Source organism: Oratosquilla oratoria, chromosome 23 (assembly GCF_046742065.1).
Source record: "Oratosquilla oratoria isolate Oo_2021 chromosome 23, ASM4674206v1, whole genome shotgun sequence".
NCBI classification, from domain to species: domain Eukaryota; kingdom Metazoa; phylum Arthropoda; class Malacostraca; order Stomatopoda; family Squillidae; genus Oratosquilla; species Oratosquilla oratoria.
The window spans coordinates 47,996,237-48,009,656 of record NC_134799.1 but is presented as its reverse complement, the minus strand read 5'-3'; the positions used below and the strand labels follow the sequence as shown (position 1 = coordinate 48,009,656).

The 13,420-nt window shown below is 41.3% G+C and overlaps 1 protein-coding gene across 4 annotated transcripts in view; it reads right to left on the bottom strand.

Annotated features, from left to right (window-relative positions):
- The window catches only part of LOC143038110 (histone-lysine N-methyltransferase eggless-like), a 230,375-nt gene that overhangs the window by 196,809 nt on the left and 20,146 nt on the right, over window positions 1-13,420 (bottom strand). For all 4 annotated transcript variants that reach the window (XM_076207097.1, XM_076207101.1, XM_076207099.1 and 1 more), the window contains 3 exons: window positions 12,873-13,040; window positions 12,591-12,688; window positions 5,712-5,771 (listed from right to left, as the gene is read on the bottom strand). In XM_076207097.1, coding sequence (XP_076063212.1) covers window positions 5,712-5,771; window positions 12,591-12,688; window positions 12,873-13,040 — 326 coding nt within the window. The remainder of the gene's footprint in view (window positions 1-5,711; window positions 5,772-12,590; window positions 12,689-12,872; window positions 13,041-13,420) is intronic.

The window sequence follows — 13,420 nt, the reverse complement described above, 5'->3', positions numbered from 1 at the left end:
GAACGATCGATATAAGCGGTGACTATATTTTATGATGCGAGTATTATTACGACACATCGTAAGTCTGGCAGCTGATGCTGCCCGCGAGATTTTGAACCGTACTGAAGAGGTTAACCTTAAATCCTTCCCACCCACCCCTATTTTCTTCAACATCACTACTAATTCATTGTGTCTTACTTTGTCAAATGCCTTTTTGTAGTCCACAAAACAGGTATATAGATCTTTTTGCACGTCTAACATATTTTCAGCTAGTATTCTTACCAAACACTTAAATACTTGGGTGCGAATGTGACAGGAAAGGGAGGAGTGGGGGTGGAGGTAGAATGTAAATTGAAAAAAGCAAGTAAATGCCTTGGTGGATTAAAAAGTGTAATGAGAAATAGACATCTGGGAATGGATGCTAAGAGGAGGTTATATGAAGGAGTGATTGTGCCAACAGCAATGTACGGGGCAGAAACCTGGAACATGAGAGAGGAAGAGAGAGGGAGTTTGAGATGAAATGTCTGAGAAGTATGATAGGGGTTACTAGGCTAGATAGAGTGAGAAATGAGGTGAGGAAGAGAACAGGGGTGGAGAGGGAGCTGGGAGATAGGGTAGATGAAAGAGTATTAGGATGGTTTGGACACGTGGAAAGAATGAGTGAAGAAAGATTAGTAAAAGAAGTGTGGAAGGCGGAGGTGGAAGGAGTGAATATGAGGGGGCATCCTAGGATGAGATGGATGGCGAAAGGGGCTTTACAAAAGAGAGGAATGTCTGTGGAGGAAGGGCGGGAGATGATAGAAGATAGGGGTGAATGGAGAAGGGTTGTGTATAGTTAAGGGTGTGATGCATGAGGGGGAGTGAGTGGGGGATGGAGGGTGAGGAAGTATGGAGAAAGAAAAAGAAAGAAAGAAGAAAAAAAAAAAAAAAAAAAAAAGCCACAGCCCGAACGGATTTCTCCTCGCCTTCTCCTTTTCTGCATGAGGGGACAGAGAGGGGGGGTCGCCGAATTTATGAAGCAGCCTTGCTGTGGATGTGCTGTGGATGTGCTGTGTCTTGCGACACTGCTTCTGACCCAGGGCAGTGGACAGGATGCAGGGATGACCCATCCAGGAGTTGCCAAGATAGGAGGGATGGAGGTGGGTGGAGGGGAGTGGAATATATGGGAAATGAAATGGTTGGGAGTGTTTTCTATGCCTTTTTCTTTTTGGCTACCCCCCCCCCCCCTTTGGTATATGTATGCATGTATTCTTACAACAAAAATTGCATTCCTTGTTCCCTTATCTGGTACAAACCCATATTGTTCATCAGCTATTTCTGGCCTTATTTTGTTCCTTATTCTGTTAGTAATGACTCTTAAGATTATTTTTGTTAAGTGGTTCATGATACTAATTGTTCTATGTTTGCTACATTCTAAAGTCCCATGTATTTTTGGTAAAGCTATGAAAACTGACTGGCACATTTGTTCTGTTAATTCCCCAGTTCCATAGACTTTATTGGCTATTTCTGTCATAATTTTAATTCCAAAATCTCCCAAAGCCTCAAACATTTCCGTTGCCATTCCATCTTCTCCTATCACTTTTCCTTTTGTCATTTTTGATAGTGCTGGTTTTATTTCATCTTCCATTATGTCTGGACCCTCTTTATTAAAAGTGTCCTCTAATTCTTCCCTTACATCTGCAAAAAGTTCCCTGATATATTCTTTCCATCTATCCTTCATTTCTTTTTCTTCCAATGCTACTGTCCCATCTTTCTTGAAAATTGCTATATTTTGTTTGTCTTCTTATTTTTAATATTTCTTTTACTTTTTCATGGATCTTTTGTTGGTCTGTTCTTTCTAGGTGTCCAATTTCTATGCATCTTTCATTCATACATTTTTCTTTTGCTCTTATATATTCCCTATGTACTTTTCTGTTAAGCTCTTTGTATTTCTCTTCATCTTTGTCTTTGTATTTTCTTCTCTCTTCCATTAATTCATGAATCTCATCTGTCAACCATGGTTTCTTATTTCTTTTTTCTTTTGTTGGTATGATTTCTGACCCCTCTTCCATGGCCTTTTGTAGTGTCGTCCATTGTCACTGAGCTGATCCTACCTCTGTTTCATCTGCTACATCTTCTAGTATTGCATACCTGTTTTTGACTTCTAAACTGAATTGTTCTATGATTTCTCTGTTCATTAATAGTTCCAACTATTTACTTATACTATATATTCTCTTTGGTGTTTTTTTTATTTTTATGTTAACTGTTGCTATTACTAGAATATGGTCCGAGTTTCCATCTGCCCCTGGATAGGTTTTTACCTGTGTTACTGAGTTTCTGAATCTTCTATTTACTGTTATGTAATCTACTTGGTTCTTATATCTGTCTCCTGGGGTTTCCCATGTATACAATTTGTGTGGGTGATGTTTGAACCATGTATTCATGATGATTTGAAAAAGGTTGTGAGTTTCATCCTGGCAAACTTTTTCATATCTAAATGTTTCAATTTCTGATCTGAGTGTCACTCTTCCAACCATATCTAAAGACTTATGAAGATAATGAATATGAGATGATGAAAGCTATAAACTAATCGAGATGAGAAAAACCATGAGCGGTACGTACTCAAATCATGTTCAATTTTGACTCATGAGATTGATTGGGGGTGGAGGGAGGGAGGGAGCAAGACGCTGTGCTTCTCGCCACCCATCCAGTATCAAAAGATAATCATATAAACCTTTCACTTTCTCTTTTATGTGTCATTTTATGGAATATGTGAAAGCAGTCATTGTCATGACTATCTTATATCACAGAAGATATGTTAAATTTTACAACCAGCCTCATAATGACTGGACACAGCGATAATAAGTAAAATGCTGTATAAACATTAAAATAATATTCCTTATCTTATACTCGCTACAATTACTTCCTTTCTTTGCACTATTGAGATGGAAAGCTTAAGAATTAGGTGAACAAGGACTGCTTCATCCCTAGATGTACATGAAATTTGTGTAACTTGTAGTCACTAAGCTAAGTGAAGAAATATCATTATATTTTAAGGAAACTTGAGGTTTCAGCCAGCTCATTGGGGGGAAGGGTGAGCAGGGCTGCCAACCGAAAATGCAGGATCAACTGAGATTCTTTGAGTGAATTGCCTATAGTTTCAGAGGGATCAGTTTGTTGAGTGTAGTTGGGAAGGCTTATGGGAGGGTTTTGATTGAGACAATTAAGAGAGGAACAGTGTGGATTTAAGACAGATAGGTGTTGCATGGATCAGATTTTTGTGGTAAGGCATATGTGAGAAAGCTTTAGGAAAAAGTATGGATTTTTTTTATTTTTTTTTTTTATGGATTTGGAAAAGGCTTATGACAAGGTAGAGAGGAAGGCACTGTGGGAGGTATTGCAGATATATGGGATAGGAGGAAAGCAGTTAACAGCAGTCAAGAGTTTTTATGAGAGTAGTAGAGCCTGTGTTAGAATTAGAAATGGAGAGAGTAAGTGATTTGAACTAAAGGTGGGACTTCCCCAGGATGTACCATATTGCCAGGGTTGTTCAATTTATATGGACAGGGTGGTGTGAGAGGTAAATAGAAGAGTACTGAGTCAGGGATTGGAGATAATTAAAGAAAATGGAGAAAAATGGGAGATAAACAAGTTTTTGTTTGCTGACAGCACTGCACTTGTAGCAGGATCAGAGGAGGGATTAAAGAAGTTAGTAACGGAGTTTGGGAAGGTGTGTGAAAGAAGGAAGTTGAAGATAATGTGGGTAAAAATAAGGTGATGAGATGTACAAGGGGAGAAGATGGCAGCAATATGGAAGTGAGAATGAAGAGAGAGAGACTAGAGCAAGTTGATAGCTTTCGATACTTGGGGGTGAATGTGGTGGGAAAGGGAGAAGTGGAGGTGGATGTAGTATGTAAATTGAGAGAAGCAAGTAAACGCCTTGGGGGATTAAAAAGTGTAATGAGAAATAGACATTTGTGAATGGATGCTAAGAGGAGATTGTATGAAGGGGTAATTATGCCAACAGCACTGTATGGGGCAGAAACAGGGAACATCATAGAGGAAGAGTTTAAATGTGTTAGAGATGAAATGTGTGAGAAGTATGGTAGGGGTTACTAGTCTGGACAGAGTGAGAAAGGAAGAGGTGAAGAGGAGAGCAGGGGTGAAAAGGGAGTTGTGAGATAGGATTGATGAAAGAGTATTGGGATGATTTGGACACATGGAAAGAATGAGTGAAGAAAGATTAGTAAAAGAGGTGTGGAAGGCAGAGGTGGAGGTAGTGAACATGAGGGGACAACCAAGAACAAGATTGATATATGGGGTAAAAGGGGCATTGGGAAAGAGGGAATGTCTGTTGAGGAAGGAAGGGAGAAGACAGAAGATAGGAGAGAGTGGAGAATGGTTGTGTATGGATGATGCTATGATATATGGAAGGGAGTGGGTGGGGGATAGGGGGGTGAGGGATTATATGTGATTGATATTTTGATGCAGCCTGAAGGGACTTCTCCTTGTCTTCTCTTTTTCTGCATGAAGGGATGGAGAGGGGGGGGGGAGTCACTGATTAAATGAAGTGGCCTTGCTTGGATGTGTTGTCTTGCTGCACTGCTTCTAACCCAGGGCATTGGACAAGATGCAGAGATGACCTGTTATCCAGGAGGAGCCAAGAAAAGAGGGAGGGAAGGGTGGTGAATGGAAGTGGTTTATGTGGGGATGAAGTGGGTGGGAGTGAGTTTATGCCTTTGACTTTGGCTATCTCCCTTGTAAGGGGAAAAAGCCCTTGGTATATGTATGTATGCATATGCCAACCCATCCATATACACATTGAACAACCATGGTGATTTTACAATCTTGGTGTAATTCTACCTTCACCTCAAACCCCTTTCACCATTTCTAATCCTAACACAAGCTCTACTATTTTCATGTAGATATACATACATACGCTGGTACATTGTGATAAGTTGATGAAGGTGGAAAAAGAAGTCACGGATCTAGTTCCGAGTTCCTGAGTTTATTCCTGACCGGTTTCGCTCTATGCTTCTTCAGAGGAATGTGACTCTGGAGTGAAGCAACTCAGACTATGTATACCGCCAGCTTCACTCAGGAACTCGGAACTAGACCCGTGACTTCTTTTTCCACCTTCATACATACATATACCAAGGCTTTTTCCCCCTTTCAAGGGAGGTAGCCAAAAAGAAAAAGGCATAAAATCATTCCCACCCATTCCATCCCTAAATACATTCCCCATCCATCCATCTCATCCTAGGACGTCCCCTCATGTTCACTCCCTCCACATCTGCCTTCCATACCTCTTTTACTAGTCTATATTCATGTAGATATATAGTCAAAAAAGATCATATCATAAAGATAGATATTTACCACAATAACAAGAAATGGTTAACATTACATTAACAGTGCAAAGTACCCCAAAATAACAAAATTTATGAAGCAGAGACTGTAACAGAGTCGCACAAGGTGCAATACCCCCCCCCCCCGTTCTATTCATCCTCTTCACAAATTATTTGCCAACACCAGATCTAGACCATAACACCAAATTACTCATCTACACAGATGACCTGACAAAAGCAACCTAGCATAGCAACTACAAAAACAATAGCTAAGAAAAACCAGTGGCTGTTTCCAGTTACCTGAACACCATAGGTTCCCTGCAATAGTCCTGAGAAACCAGATTGACTGAACATTTGCCATTTAATTTCCTTAAAACAATATTCTCATAAAAAGAAAATTATACTTACTGAATCCATCTTTGATTTTGTCATGATATCATGTGGCCCAATTTCTATGGGAGGTACAAACTGGAAAAAAATAAATAAATAAATAAAAAATAAATACATACATATACCAAAGGCTTTTCCCCCTTACAAGGGAGGTAGCCAAAAAACAAAGGCATAAAAACCATTCCCACCCATTCCATCCCAAATACCCTCCAACCTCTACCCTCCCTCTTATCTTGGCACCACCTGGATGACGGGTCATCCCTGCATCTTGTCCACTGCCTTCAGTCAGAAGCAGTGTTGCAAGACACAGCACTTCCACTGCAAGGGCACTTCATTAAATTGAAGACCCTCGCCTCTCGCTGAAAGGAAGAAGACGGGGAGAAATCCCTTCGGGCTGTGTCAAAATTTTTCTCACACATACTATCTCACCCCCCATTCCACCTCATGCATCACAGCATCATCCATATACAACCATTCTCCATTCACCCCTTTCTTCTGTCCTCTCCCATCCTTCCTCAACAGATGTTCCTCTTCCCCAAAGCCCCTTTCACCCCATCCATCCATCTCATCCTAGGTCGTCCTCTCATGTTCTTTCCCTCCACATCTGCCTTCCATACCTCGTTTACTAGTCTTTCTTCACTCATTATTTCCATGTGTAAAAACCATCCCAATACTCTTTCATCCAACCTATCTCCCAACTCCCTTACCACCCCTGTTCTCCTCCTCACCTCCTCATTTCTCACTCGATCCAGCCTAGTAACCCCCATCATACTTCTCAGACACCTCATCTCAAACACATTCAAACTCCTTCTCTCTTCCTCTCTTATGTTCCATGTTTCTGCCCCATACAGTGGTGTTGGCACAATCACTCCTTCATACAATCTCCTCTAAGTATCCATTCCCAAATGTCTATTCCTCATTACACTTTTTAATCCACCAAGGCATTTACACTTCTCTCAATCTACATTCTACCTCCACCTCCACTCCACCCTTTCCTGCCACATTTGCACCCAAGTATCTAAAACTATCCACTTCCTCCAGTCGCTCTCCCTTAATGCTCACTTCCAGTCTGCTGCTACTTTCACCCCTTGTACATCTCATTACCTTACTTTTACCCACATTTATCTTCAACTTCTTTCACACACTCACTCAAACTCTGTCACCAACTTCCTCAATCCCTCCTCTGATCCTGCTGCAAGCGCAGTGTCGTCTGCAAACAACAGTTCGCTCACCTCCCACTTTTCTCCATTTTCTTTAAACATCTCCAACCCGACCCACTACCCTTGCATTTACCTCTCGCACCACCCCATCCATGTATAAGTTGAACAGCCAGGGCGACATACCACATCCCTAATGAAGTCCAACCTTTACCTTGAACCACTCTCTCCATTTCTAATCCTGACACATGCTCTACTACTTTCGTAAAAACTCTTGACAGCTCCTAGAAGCTTTCCTCCTATCCCATATATCAGCAAAACCTCCCATAGTGCCTTCCTGTCTACCCTATCATAAGCCTTTTCTAGATCCATAAAAGCCCAAAACACATCCTTACCTTTTCATATAGCTTTTTCACATATCTGTCTTACCATAAAAATCTGATCTACGCAACTTCTACCTGTCCTAAATCCACACTGTTCCTCGCCAATTACTCCCTCTGTTCCTCTCCTAATCCTCTCAATCAAGATCCTCCCATAAGTCTTCCCAACTACACTTTACAAGCTGATCCCTCTGAAACTACTAAACTCACACTTGTCCCCTTTCCCTTGTAGAGTGGAACTATACAAGCACTCCTCCAGTCCTCCGGCATTCTACCCTCTCTCCAGCAAACATTAAATAACCTCACCAGCCAGTCCACCATCACTGTACCTCCTTTTTTTAGACATTCTGCATGGCATCCATCCAGACCAGGTGCCTTACCTGCTCTCATCATCTTAACAACTGCCTTCACTTCATCCTTCCTTATTTCTCCTCCATTTTCCTCACTCATCACAGTCATTTTCTTAACACTTCCCATTGCAGCTATCTTTCCCTCCCTATCCTCGTTCACATTTAGTAACTCTCTAAAATACTCTGCCCATCTTACCCTTACTGCCTTCTCTTCCATAATCATCTCAAAGAAAAAAGTGGCATATAGGTACGAGACTACTATATAATTTACAGATCATTAATGTACAGATCACTAAAAAATGTACATGTTCTTAGGGGAGAGAGTGGGAGAATATCACATTATTTTTTGGAAGATAAGTTGATATTGGAGGATAGATGGAGAAAGATAAAAAGGACAGAAAGTTAGGAGGTGCTTTGAGTCAACAGCTTAAGTGAGAAAGAAAAGGAGTACATGAAGTTAAGAGAAGAGTGGGAGGAGGTGGAGGATAGAGTAGAGGTAGGAATGGAGGAGGAATGGGGGTATTTCAAGGAGGGAGTAACAAGGTGTGCAAGGATGGTGTATGGAACAAGGAGGATGGGAGGGAATCGAAGGAAGGGTAGTGAGTGGTGGGATGATCACGTGAAGAAGGCTGTAGAAGAGAAGAAATGAGCATTCATGGACTGGTTGCAAAATAGGATGAGAGAAACATATGAGAGGTACAAATAAAAAAAGAAGAGAAGTTAAACATAAGATAAAGGAGGCAAAAAGGAGAGCAGATGTGATTTGGGAGAAGAGTATGACTAATTTTTGAAAGTAATAAAAAGATGTTTTTGAAGGAAATTAAAAGACGAAGGGGAGGCAAATCAAGTAGAGAAGAAATGGTAAAAGGTGCAGATGGAGAGATAATAATGAAAGAGGAAACAGTAAGAGGAAGATGGGCAGATTATTTTAGAGAGTTACTAAATGTGGAGGATATGGAATGGTGGTTGCAGTGGGAGATGCTAAGAAAATGAGAGTGATGAATGAGGAAATTGGGGAGAAATAAGAAAAGATGAGGTGACAACAGTTATTAACATAATGTGAGCAGGTAAGGCACCTGGGTTAGATAGGTGTCATGCGGAGTGTCTGAAGAAGGGAGGTACAGTGATGGTGGACTGGCTGGTGAGGTTGTTTAATGTTTGTCTAAAGGAGGGTAGAATGCTGGAGGACTGGCAGAATGCCTGTATAGTTCCACTTTACAAGGGAAAAGGGGACATGTGTGAGTGTAACAGTTTCAGAGGGATCAGTTTGTTGAGTGTGGATAGGAAGGGTTATGGGAGGGTTTTGATTGAGAAGACTAGGAGAGGAACAGTGTAGATTTAGGACAGGTAGGGGTTGCATGGATCAGACTTTTGTGGTAAGACAGATATGTGAGAAAGCTTTAGTAAAGGGTAAGGATGTTTCTTGGGCCTTTATGAATCTGGAAAAGGCTCATGACAGGGTAGACAGGAAGGCACTGTGGAAGGTTTTACAGATATATTGGATTGGAGGAAAGATGTTAAGGGCAGTCAAGAGTTTTTACAATAGTAGAGCCTGTGTTAGAATTAGAAATGGAGAGAGTGAGTGGTTTGAGGTACAGGTAGGACTTCCCCAGGAATGTGTCATGTTGCAGGACATAAAAACAAGGGGAGGACTTGAGATGTTTAAGGAAAATGAAAAGTGGGAGGTAAGCCAGTTGTTTGCTGACAACACTGTGCTAGTGGCAGGATCAGAGGGTGGACTAAGGAAGTTAGTGACAGAGTTTGGGAAGGTGTGCAAGAGGAGAAAGTTGAGGGTAAATGTGGGTAAAGGTGATGTGATGTACAAGAAGAGAGAATGGCAGCAATTTGGAAGCGAGTATTAAAGGAGAGAGTCTGGAATAAGTGGATAGCTTTAGATACTTGGGGTCACATGTGGTGGGAAAGGGAGGAGTGGAAGTAGATTGTAGAATTAGAGAAGCAAGTATGTGGCTTGAGGGATTAAAAAGTGTAATGAGAAACAGACATTTGAAAATGGATGATAAGGAGATTATATGAATGGTAATCGTGCCGACATTACTGTATGGGGCAGAGTCATGGAACATAAGAGAGGAAGAGAATGTGTTTGAGTTGAAATCTCTGAGAAGTAGGGTAGGGATAACATGGTTGGACAGAATGAGAAATGAGGAGGTAAGGAATGGGGGTGGAAAAGGAGATGGGAAATGGGTCTAAACTATCCAAGTACTCTTTGTATTTGGACAGTTTGAACACATGGAAAGAATGACTGGAGAAAGATTAGTAAAGTGTGGAAGGTGGAGTTGGATGGAGTAAACATGAGGGGATGACCGAGGATGAGATGGATAGATGGGGGTAAAAGGGGAGTTGAGCAAGAGGGGATGTCTATTGAGGAAGGGAGAAGGCAGAAGACAGGAGTGAATGGAGAGTGACTGTGTATGGATGATATTGTGATGGATGGAATGGAGTGGGTGGGGGATAGAGGGTGTGTGTGTGTGTGTTAGGTGGTTGTGTGAATGATATTTTGACACAGCCCAAAGAGATTTCTCCCCATCTTCAATGTTACTGCCACTGCATGATGGGATGGAGAGGGGGGGGGGGGTCCCCCAATTAAATGAAGCGGCCTTGTTGTGGATGTGCTGTGTCTAGCTGCATTGCTTCTGACCCAGGGCAATGGGCAAGATGCAGGGTTGTCCCATCATCCAGGAGGAGCCAAGATGAGAGGGAGGCAGGGAGAGGTGGTGAATGAGGGGTGGAATGGATGGTAGTGGAATCATGCCATTAGACTTTTGCTTCCTCCCTTGTAAAGGAGAAAAACCCCTTGGTATATGTATGTACTAATGAAATCCATAGTGGAACTTTCTACCTATTAATATACCAAAAGGCTTCTTACCCCTTCTAAGGGAGGTAGCAAGCTAAGGCACTCACCCTCCACCCATTTGTTTCCCCTTTAAAAATCTTTTAGCTCTTTGTAGATAAAGGGCCATTCCTGCTCCCACCCACTGCCTGGGACAAAATTAACGAAGCAAGACACAGCACTTCCATAGCAGAGCACAAACTTTCAATACCTTGACATATTTCATTAACTAAAACTAGTTGTTTGCACTCTTAACTGTCCCTTAGCTAAACAAAATCCTCTTGTATCTTCTACAAAGTAGCTAGTCATAAAACACTGTACATACATACATGTATATACCACAGGTTTTTTCTCCCTTACAGGAGAGGTACCCAGAACACAGGCATAAAAACCACTCCCACCCATTCCATCGCTAATATACTCCATTCCCCTTCACCCTCTTATCTTGGCACTTCCTGGATGTTGGGTCATCCTTGCATCTTACCCACTGCCTTGGGTCAGAAGCAGTGTCACAAGACACAGCACATCCAAAGCAAGGCCGCTTCATTAAATCAGTGACCCCCCCATTTCCATCCCCTCATGCAGTAAAGACGAAGACAGGGAGAAATCCTTTCGGCTGCATCAAATTATTTCTCACACATACTCCCTCACCCCCCATCCCCCACCTACTCCACATCATACATCACATCATCCATATACAACCATTCTTCATTTACCCCTATCTTCTGTCTTCTCCTGTTCTTCCTCAACAGATATTCCCCTCTTTCCCAATACCCCTTTTACCCCATCCATCCATCTTATCCCAGGCTGGCCCCTCATGTTCACTCCTTCCATACCTCTTTTACTAGTCTTTCTTCATTCATTCTTTCCATGTGCCCAAACCATCCCAATACTCTTTCATCAACCCTATCTCCCAACTCCCTTTACAGCCCCATTCTCCTCCTCACCTCATTTCTCACTCCATCCAGCCTAGTAACCCCTATCATAGTTCTCAGGCACCTCATCTCAAACATATTCTAACTTCTCCTCTCTTATGTTCCATGTTTCTGCCCTGTACAGTGCTGTTGGCACAATCACTCCTTCATACAATTTCCTCTTTGCATCCATTCCTAAATGTCAATTTCTCATTATACTCTTTAATCCTCCAAGGCTTTACTCATTTCTCTCAGGATACATTATATATCCAACTCCACTCCTCCCTTTCCTGCCACATTTGCACCCAAGTATCTAAAACTATCCACATCCTCCAGTCTCTCTCCCTTAATACTCACTTCCAGTCTGCTGCCACTTTCTCCCCTTGCACGTCTCACCACCTCACCTTCACCCACATTTATCTTCAACTTCCTTCTTTCACACACCTTTCCAAATTCTATCACTAACTTCCTCAATCCCTCCTCTGATTATGCTACAAGTGCAGTGTCGTCCGCAAACAACAGCTGGCTTATCTCCCATTTTTCTCCATTTTCTTTAACAATTTCCACCGTAAAAGGATTATTACTAACTGAGATATGCCTGACAATTTTTATTTCTTACACTATGGAGGTTTCCCTTAGGACCCAGTCATACCAAGCTTACGACCTGTTTCCGACCACCAGTGACTAGGTGGTTGCTGGCCAGTTGCAGGTAGTCTTTGGAAGTCGCTGGTAGTCAGTAGTAAGATAGATATATTACAACACACACTGAATAGTCCCCAGTACATAGATTTTCATCTTATCAACCACATTAACTTTTTCCATTTCAATTCCTTGCATAGGTTTTATGTTACTGACCACTTGCTTGATTTTTGATCGAAGGTGGTTGGAAACAGGTTGTAAGCTTGATGTGATTGGGGCTTTAGTTGAATAAATTTCCCTGGTAGCAATAATAAGCAAAACTGCAAGGCTAAGATAAGGGTTCAGCATTTACATATACAGTTCCTGTAACAGATAGGAGCCATCATTGTTTCTATCACCTCCCTTGCATTGCCATGGGTAGTAGCCTTTGAGGCTTATTACAAAATTACTATTATAAGTACTAATATCTGAAGCCAGCCCCCAATGCCACCTATTGACCTCTGAAAGTATTAGGACCACCTACACTGGGGGAATGAAAGGAGAGAAATAGTTAAAAATGACTAAGTTAATTTTGCATGTTTTTATGTCTGCACTTAAAGCAATGCTTACTTTCAAATCTGGACGGAAACTGTGATAAAATTCTTTGCGAACTTTATCTAAAGAATCTTCTATTTGTTTGTACTCTTGATCCAGCTTCTGAAACTCATCTGGAATATTTTATGGATAACAAGAATTAAAGAACTGTACAATAAGTAAAACAATATATTAATAAAAAAAATCACCTAAGTTGATGTCCATTTCAGAAAACTAATTGTGCAATGGGATCAATTAAAAAAATACAGAAAATGACTATAATAAAAATGTCAAACAAACAAACAAAATTAAACAAACCCTGATAAACATTAAGCTTTTCTTCTACATGGTCCATGCCATTTTTGACTTGGTCATTAAGACCAAGATTGTTCATGACTTTTTTTACATAATCTCCAAAGGAGGATATATCTGAGCCAGTATCAGAAACCTCCATTTCATATTGAGACTCTTCACTTGCCTGATCATCTGTTAAAAAATAAAAAATCACAACTTATATTAGTCCCAAATTGAACAACTATGTATCATGTGAGAATATAAGTATAATTCACCTTTGTTACACATATAGTACAAGCCCAATATATAGAGAAAATTTCACTATACAGTGCTCCACATAGGATCAGTCCACAATGGCCTGTGGACCAATGCAATGTCAAAAATGGAAACACCCGCCACCTGGATGTGCCACCTACCCTCATAGCGTTGTGGGCAGAGCTAATCATCCCACCAGAAACCAACATGCTCAATTGTTGTCTTGCCACCATGGGAGGAGAATTTGTGACATGAGTGTCCTACGTGTCCCTGCCTCTCAACCCCCACCACCACTTCTAACCCTCCAGAGTTGTGAA